The 8,727-nt window shown below is 42.8% G+C and overlaps 2 protein-coding genes across 4 annotated transcripts; one reads left to right on the forward strand and one right to left on the reverse strand.

Moving 5' to 3' along the window:
- Positions 1-236: 236 nt before the first annotated feature.
- LOC311225226 (ankyrin repeat and SOCS box protein 2-like) lies at positions 237-6,095 on the forward strand (the record flags this gene model as incomplete). 3 transcript variants are annotated; one of them, XM_084310440.1, is made up of 9 exons in its annotated part: positions 237-351; positions 1,638-1,695; positions 2,404-2,573; positions 3,271-3,426; positions 3,540-3,785; positions 3,918-4,089; positions 4,327-4,936; positions 5,608-5,761; positions 5,871-6,095. In XM_084310440.1, 8 exons carry the CDS (start codon positions 1,661-1,663, stop codon positions 6,020-6,022), a joined length of 1,695 nt encoding a protein of 564 aa, XP_084166566.1. In that variant the 3' UTR covers positions 6,023-6,095. The 3 variants fall into 3 exon arrangements, with proteins under 3 accessions (XP_084166566.1, XP_084166565.1, XP_084166564.1); XM_084310439.1 differs by lacking the exon at positions 1,638-1,695 and having other exon boundaries at positions 278-351; XM_084310438.1 differs by lacking the exon at positions 237-351 and having other exon boundaries at positions 1,553-1,695.
- Positions 6,096-6,826: 731 nt separating this feature from the next.
- On the reverse strand, positions 6,827-7,594 carry LOC311224811 (protein FAM181A-like; the record flags this gene model as incomplete). The annotated part of the gene is made up of 1 exon (XM_084309937.1): positions 6,827-7,594. The coding sequence occupies one exon, from the start codon at positions 7,592-7,594 to the stop codon at positions 6,827-6,829; it is 768 nt and encodes a 255-aa protein (XP_084166063.1).
- Between the last annotated feature and the right edge of the window lie 1,133 nt (positions 7,595-8,727).

The following is an 8,727-nucleotide window of genomic DNA, read 5'->3' on the forward strand; positions in this document are numbered from 1 at the left end:
CTTTCGAATCAGCTTTGGCTACTACTGCACATGTGGAAATCATACGACTGTATGCGTATATGATATCCTCTCTATCCGACTGTGTTCATCTCTGGGACTTTTGAAACTATGCATTTTACCCAGTAACCCTTTGTGTGATGTCTTTGTATTCTGGTGTTTTTCAGGTCTCTGCTTGTGGGGGGGACCATCAACATCGCCACGGGGCTAGGGAACAGGGAAGTGTTGGATGATTTCATCTGTGATGCTGTCAGCCGGCCCATGGAGGATACTATAGCAGATGGTGAATATCGATAACAAAGATCTGTGTGCCACCCAGACTTTCGCCTCTTCAGCAACAGTCAACTTTGTCAGGTGAGCTGTCATATTATTCTGGCCTGATGTTCATTTAATTGTCCTATACGTATACTACGTATCTAATCTTAGTTTCCTTTGCATGCATTCTGAATTATGTCACTTTGCTTGTTAGTTGAAAATGTAAAGTATTGATTTATTATTACAAGTATTATCCTTAAGGGATTCTTTATATTTCATTTCCGTATGTCATAGACCTACATATTTGTAACGTTTGGGGTTTTGCTCTCACCTGGGAGCAAAGTTTGCTCTGCTTTATATGCCCTCATTGTTTACTATTCAGATTGTCAGTCGTTCACTGAACAATTGGTGTGTATGCCCTTTTTGATATCTCACGAAAACAAATAAACATTCTTATGTTTGAGAATCAACACCTGCCTCTCGTCTACCCGTTCTGTCCTGCACTTGGGTCCAACACACCCCATTGTAACACATATTCTGTTTTCCATAATGTGCATTGGTCTTTAAAGGGCACTTTACCGAAAACATTACATTTTGCACATAATCTCACATGAATTCATTAATTACACCTGTATCTATATCCCAATGCTTTTAACAATTTTGCACACATTCATGTTTTATGTCCTCCAATGATGTCAATTGTCATTTTGTTACAGCTCAATGAAAAAGATGAAAAAGAGATTTCCGTCTCAAGGGACTTCCTGGTTAAATAAAACAAAGTCGATTTATAAATAAATTATGTAGATGGATAATTGCAATACATATAATTTTTTCCCTCTAACTGAATTGAGCTGTAATTAATACAAGGATGCAGTGTCTTCCACTGGATGACATATTCATACTAATTATCTCTCAATAACTGTCTATACTAAATTAATGTGGAAAAACTGAGTTTTGAGATATGTGTGAGATTATGTGCAAAATAAATCAGCATTGTTTTTAGTGTGTGAAATGCCCCTTTAAACAGACATTTAACGTGTGTGGAAATGGATACGGGCTCAAAAAAAAGAACGAAGACTAGATGTCCATTATCTTAAGTGTTATTTGCCTTATCGCTGACGTTGGAGTGTCCTGACATATATGGATAAACCTCCACCCCCCTGCGTGACATTACAGTCCTAAAATAGTGAGAGCACAGCTGAGCCCCCCGCTGCCCTGTCCTTCCCCCGCTCAGTATTGCTATTTGCTATTTGCTACAGCGCTACGGCTGCGCGCTTATAGATTGAATACCACCGCTATAATGACGAGATTCAGTTATTCTGAATATTTGTCACAATTTCGTAATGCTGGGAATAAACACAATTCTGCTTTGGGGAAACTGCCAGGTGACAAGAGAAGATGCGCCGGCATGCAGCGGCAGAGCGACGTAACGTCAGAGTCAGAGTGAGTCTTTTGTTGTATTTGACATGGGGTGGACCGTGGAGGGCATTCCCCAGAGTGGTGCGAGGTTATTTCTATATTTCCTATAATGCCTTCAGGCTAATAGCCATTTATGACCAGAATCAACTATCATTTATATGTAGCTGGCTATAGCATAACAACATTGACATTAGGCCTATAGCCAATGAGAATCATATTAAAGCCGGGGAACTATCTTATAAATGGCCTTTTCCAGTGTTTAGCATTGTTTCCTAGCTATGTGGACTTATATTAATAGGATCTATGTCTCTAATTCTCATATTGGCGCATTCTTCCAATTCTCCTCTCACAATATTCACCCTCACTGAACTGAGTCATCTGAAAATGTGCATATGTCAGCTGCATAATAATGTGGCAGTTGATGTGGCAGTTGGCACCAGGCTTGTACTTGATTAGAGTACTTGATTAGAAATACAAAACAATGATTTTTTTTTACATAGACTCACAGGAATTGTGTAAAAGTGCCCAAATAGTGAAAGAAATAGTAAAATAGTTCCCATTTAATCATATAGCCTGTAGTATATATTATCACCAGCCAATAGGTTATGCATTATTTTGAAACCATACCCTATAATAGTACATGTATTAGAATATTCATTGTTGTGTATTGTGGTCAATATTGATATTCGTCTAATTGAAATTAATTTAAATGGGTTGATTGTTTTGTTTTAGGGACGATGACCCAGTAGTCCATGCCATAAGGAGAGGAGATATAGAAGCTGTGAATGATCTGGCAGTGTCAACCCCACACAGCCTGATGAAAGAGAACAGAGATGGGTGGATACCTTTGCATGAGGCTGCCTATTGTGGGGAGACTGAATGCATGAAGGCACTACTGAGAGGTATAGAACACTGAAAGCATCATTGAAAGTCTCTCACTTGGAAAGTATAGCCTTTGTTGTATTTAAAATAGATGGACTGAATGCCATCGTGTGGCAATGGGAACACGGCTGCTTGATATTTTCAAAGATTTAATTAAGGGATGTATATAGCCTACTTTTTTAGATGAGTAATTCTCACAGGTTCTTTGTTATGTGTGGTGGTTTCAAACTGGGACGGGCAGCATGAGCAGTGGAAAGGACTGTGTACACACAAGACTATAGACATCATAACATAACAATGTGTTATTGAGTTTTGGAAATCTATTTGCAGCCTGTCTGATACTTGGTGGGCTGCCACAAATAAACCTATGTATGGGAAACACTAGATAATGACTAAATGACCACATACCGGAATGTACTGTACTACATTTGTCACTTTAACCCTTTCACTACCACAGTACAGAAGGTTAACCTTTCACTACCACACTACAGAAGGTTAACATTTGACTACCACACTACAGACGGTTAACCGTCATAGTGTGGTAGTGAAAGTGTTAACCTCCTGTAGTGTGGTTGTGAAAGGGTTAACCCGTTGTCGTGTGGCAGTGAAAGGGTTAACATTCTGTATTGTCGCCGTGAAAGGGTTAACCCTTTGGTAGTGTGGTATAGTGAAAGGGTTAACAGGTATGTATGAACTCAATACTTTCCCACTGTATAGCTCATCCAGGTCTAGTGGACAAGCGCACCCTGCAGGAGCAGACCGCCTTGCTCCTGGCCGTGTCCGGTGAACACCAGTCCTGTGTACGGTGCCTTCTGGAGGCCGGAGCAGACCCTGACATCAGCAGCAAGAACAAAGAGACCCCTCTATACAAAGGTACGTCTCTAGAACAATCGGTTCTTTAAGAACACGAGATCACCTGGGAACTGCAGCTCTGCCTATTATCTGCCAATACTGATTACGTTACTGTCCCGTCTGATGTACGTCAGCCTGTGAGCGAGAGAACGTGGACCTGGTGAGCCTCATCCTCTCCTTCGGTGCCACAGTGAACCAGCGCTGTGGCCGGGGTTGGACGGCCCTCCATGAGGCGGTGTCCAGGAACAACGTGGACATCTGTGAGATTCTGCTGAGGGCCGGAGCCACCGTCAACCCGGCCAACACCTACAGCATCACCCCGCTCACTGTGGCAGCCCAGCAGGGGAAGCTGAAAGTGCTGTGTTATCTCATTGGGAAAGGTACATTTCACTGTTTCTTTGTTCACCGAACATAATGCTTTTATTTTTTTTTCGATCCCAACCAATATCGCTTCATAGAGATGTTTTCTTATTTCTAAAGATCTAAAGGAATAACACTTTCCCCCCCTCTAGGTGCTGATGTTAACATGCAGACGTGTGATGGGGTCACAGCTCTCTACAAGGCAAGTAAAAATGGCCACCGGGAGATAGTCGCCATGCTGCTCGCCAAGAATGCTGATGCCAACAAACCCACCAATTCAGGATTGCTACCTCTGCATATTGCTGCTCAGTTCGGACACCACGAGTAAGAATACAATAGGTTGTTGATTAGTTGTTTTACTTCTATATTGTAATAAAACATTGGGTATTACATTCCCATCTTGTGTATAGATGTATAGTAGTACTATAGCTTGAGCAGTTAGTGGAATTGCCATAACACCCAAAGAAACTGCTCAGGCCTGTTATTGTGACTGCACCACCCCATAAATGTGTCATTTCTCATCTCATACACATTCTCATGCTGTGTCATGCATGTTTCCAGGATTGTATCCCTGCTTGTCCCAGTGACGAGTCGAGCCAGGCTCCGCCACAGTTGGGTCAGCCCCCTCCACCTGGCAGCAGAGCATGACAGGCACACAGCGGCAGCTGTGCTGCTGAGAACAGGTGCGGATCTCAATGCAACGCTGTCCCACAGTCGCTCCATGCAGTACGCTGATCGACGTGCCACAGCCCTCTACTTTGCCATAGCCAGTGGCAGCACCAAGACAGCAGAACTGTTACTGAACGCTGGCGCGAGTCTGAGCTTGGACCCCATCAGCCCTCTACTAATTGCTGTAAAGCAGGGCTGTATCAGCACTGTTTCACTGCTGCTGGAAACTGGGGCCGACGTTGACGCCAGCATCCCGGCGTATCCGACCACCTTCCCCGGTGCTGTTGCACTTTGCATGAATAATCTACCTCTGCTCAAGTGTCTCTTGGACAATGGCTGCCACGGCCTAGCCTGCTTCACCTGTATCTATGGCAGCGAGCCACACCCGTCCTCCAGAAGCTCCCACATAACCACTGGCGGTGAGGATGGATACACAGTCCCGCATAATGATACCATACCTCCTTTAACCTGCACAGAGCCGGCATCAACCAGGCCAACACAGGTGAGGGACATGAGCAAGAACAAAGTTATGCATAAAATTGCCGTTGATAACATGGTAGTCTTTGTGAAATGAATAAGGATTATAACTCTGGGCAGTAGTATAATATAGAGGGGAGAAGAGGGCTTATGACCACAAGGCTGCCAGGATGGCAATTTGGCATAATATATATATTTTTTTTTTAATAGTGTTCTCCCCTCCCTGAACTACTGCCAAGGTGCTCTTGAGAAAGGCACTTAACCCCAAATGTTCCAGTGGATTTATTCCGTTTTCAGCAGAAGAGGACTGGTACTGGCCTGCAGGTGTGAATGTGTAGCTGTGTTGAGTGTGAGGCAGGGTGTTGCAAAAATAAATAAATGAATAAAAGAGTGTGCCAAGTCAAACTACTCTTAATAAATAATGTTTAAAAAAAAGTATATATATTTATAAAAAAGAAAAAAAGTATATATATATATAAGTATATATATATATATGTATATTTATATATATATATATATATATATATATATATATATATATATATATATATATAATAAATAATAATAATAATAATTCGTTTATTTTGTATAGCGCTTTTCAATGACCCAAAGTCGCTGGACTTTAATATATATATTAGATTGATCTTTTAACACATTTTATGATATAGTGCTATATTTGTATCCTCTCATCCCCAGTTCTGTGAGTGGCTGTCAACCATGGCTGTGTGTAACTGGGCAGGGCCAATCATAGACCTGCTGCTAGACTATGTTGGTCATATTCAACTGTGTGCCAGACTCACTGAGCTTCTGGACAGCCGAGAGGAATGGCGTCACATAAAGACAAGAGCATGTAAGTCTCTCACTCACTTTCTTATAAACACACACACACACACACACACACACACACACACACACACACTCACAAGCAACACAAATGACGTCCTTTCCTGTCTCCATAGTGTCACCTCGACCACTCCTGCACATGAGCAGGCTAAGAATCCGTGCCCAGATGGGAAGACACAGGCTCGGCTCTATGAACAGCCTTCCTCTGCCTGATAGGCTAATCAGATACCTGAGCCTGACCCCTGACCTCCAGACAGACTGCAAATAACGGATGTCAGAGACATGAATCTTTATGTTCTTTTCTGACTTGTGTGTTTTGCCCTGAACCTATTCATTTTGTACTCGTGTATAATACTTGTGTAATATATTTACAGTGTATTGTCGTAATATATGTTTGCAAGTTGTGATTGTAAATGTTTAAATATGTTGTTTGGTATGAATATACAGGAAGAAAGCTGTGTGTGTGTGTGTGTAGGTGTGTGTAGGTGTGTGTGTGTGTGTGTGTGTGTGTGTGTGTGTGTGTGTGTGTGTGTGTGTGTGTGTGTGTGTGCGTGCGTGCATGCGTGCATGCATGTGCAAGTTCTGAAGCCAAAACAAGTTTAGGTAAGTTGAAACACTTGCTGTTTATTTAAAAAATAAATGTCATTGTCTTCTATTATGCCTATTAATCATTATTTACCACAAAAAAAATCTATGTCCGATGTTCTACTCTCATACTATAGCTGATTTTCAGGACATTTTCATTCAACATGACTTTTGGGGGTCATCCTCACAAGAGACTATAGAGAGAAATCATGTATCTAAACTAATTTCCCTATTACTTAATTTAGTTTGTCAATGAGGTGACATCAGACTGTCTTAAAATGAAATTAATTAATTCCATAAATCATCCACTATATGGGCAAGTGCAATTTTGTCACGTCTATGGATTAAAGTAAACAATGAAAACGTTTGACCATTCTAGTAAGTGCTTCAGAAAATGTCCCATCTTAAACCAAAACAAAAGAAAAGGCATTAACCTACTATTTACATGTGTCATTTGCATGGCTCAATACTCAATAGTGAGTAGTGACTAAATGAAACCAAACACGCTAAAAATTGATGCCGGTTTAGTCGGTATGGGCTTGACCACGACGTGCGTGTGGATTTTCTGTCCATATGGACGGTCAGACATTTCTGTTTCGGTGCCTGTTGTTTTGCTCCATAGTCCCACCGCCGAATGGGGCACGACAATGTGACTCTGGAACACCTGGTGTCCGTGGTACCGAAAAGGACAGCAACCGCACTGACTCACGCTGTGCGAGGTCATGCCCAATTTCACTGTATCTTTGTCGGCAGAGCTGCGTCGACTGGAGGCTGATGATAAGATGGCCTTCGCATCATCATAAATTCGTTTCCTCTTTTCAGCCTGACTGTCCTCGGTTGCACCCTGGCTCCTTTTCACTCCCACCTGCGCGTGGTCTCTGATTGTTTGGCTTAACTTGGGTTCTTCCCAAAACGACGCCGGTAGTTGTCGCTTCCTCATGGGCACCTGCTCGTCCACAGTTATCCTAACGTTCTCCACACCTGGTGCGTCCGAGTCGCCCTTTTCACTAGTCTTCATCACCTGCTGAGTGGCCCCCGCTGGTTTAGCGGAACCATACTCTGTGGACCTGTGCGTGTGACATCTAGGAACTCTTGAGTATTTCTGAGAAAAACGCTTTAGTTGTTTCTGTAGGTATTTTCTGTGGTCCACAGAGCGTCTGCATGGTGCTGATTTATCCAGAGCCGCCTTGATGTCGCTGGATGCCAGATTTACAAAATTCAGCAACGTTTTCACCTCACTGTCTGCATTTGCCATTGTTGCCCGTGGATTTGAAGCAGTTAATCCACGCTACATCAACAGCAGATTGCGTTCTTCATCATAAAGAAGACCTTGGAGGAGAGGAGAAAGAGTTTACAAGTTGTGCGTATTAATTTATCACAAATAAATTGGCACTTGATGGAATATAGTCTGGAATGGTGCAATTCCTTTTCACGTGATTTTTACGAGAAATATCCTACTTACCATTTGATAAGATTAATGAATCCAGGTTTCTCTAAAAACAGTTTGTGCACAGATTCCCTCCAGGCTGCAGTTTGAGCACTTCAACAAATTGAATGAATATAAACCCCTTGTAGTTATGGTGCTTCCCTTGAACCAATCAGCGACCCCAGGCCCCTCACAATGGACCCCAATCAGCATCCAAGCGCCCCGGTATCGAATTCTTCCCCAGAGCAAATTGTTGTCATGGAGATCCGCCAAGAAAGCTGCTAAGGGGATGCAATTTTTCTTTTAGACGCGAGTTTCTGTTATCCCGCGCGCTCCCCAAACATCACTCAGAACTTGTGCGTGGCGCGCAGTTTAATATGCCGATTGAAAGCATAATGCATAATCACTGTAGGAGCAAATTCAATTTGATTTGCTTAACTGTTCCAGCCCCCTCACACCCTCCACGAGAGAGTGATGTCAGATGTAGGATTTGGTGAGGAGGGGGGATCTAAAGAGTGCATAACCATGGAAAGGGGCTTGAACGCTCAAGAATCTTGTCTTTCTGTTTGCCCCCTCAATCGAGCGACACAAAGGCTGAATTACTCATTCAAACCTCGCGGGACAAAGGGAAAGGAGCTGGATAGCACTCCTGCATTTGTAGTCAAACATTTAGAGACTTAAATCGAGTCGTCGTGAAGGAGAAAGAGTTGGACAAAGCCCATAGAATTGCCATCAGCAAACATTTTCCTGTGTCATATTATGGGGTCTCCATGGCTCCCTCTGGCCCTTGGACAATAGCACAAGTTTGCACACTCGAATACTGTCACCCTGCCAACGGCTACAAGAGCCTAAACCAGGACAATCCCTGGAGAAAGCATGGGCTCCGCGGGGAAGGTTGCAATAGAGGAGGAAAAGAGACTTGTGAAATGCTAATTGAGCTCTATCCCCTTATTGAAGGGGAA

Source organism: Notolepis coatsorum (genome assembly GCF_963971535.1).
Source record: "Notolepis coatsorum genome assembly, chromosome: 3".
Taxonomy (NCBI): Eukaryota; Metazoa; Chordata; class Actinopteri; order Aulopiformes; family Paralepididae; genus Notolepis; species Notolepis coatsorum.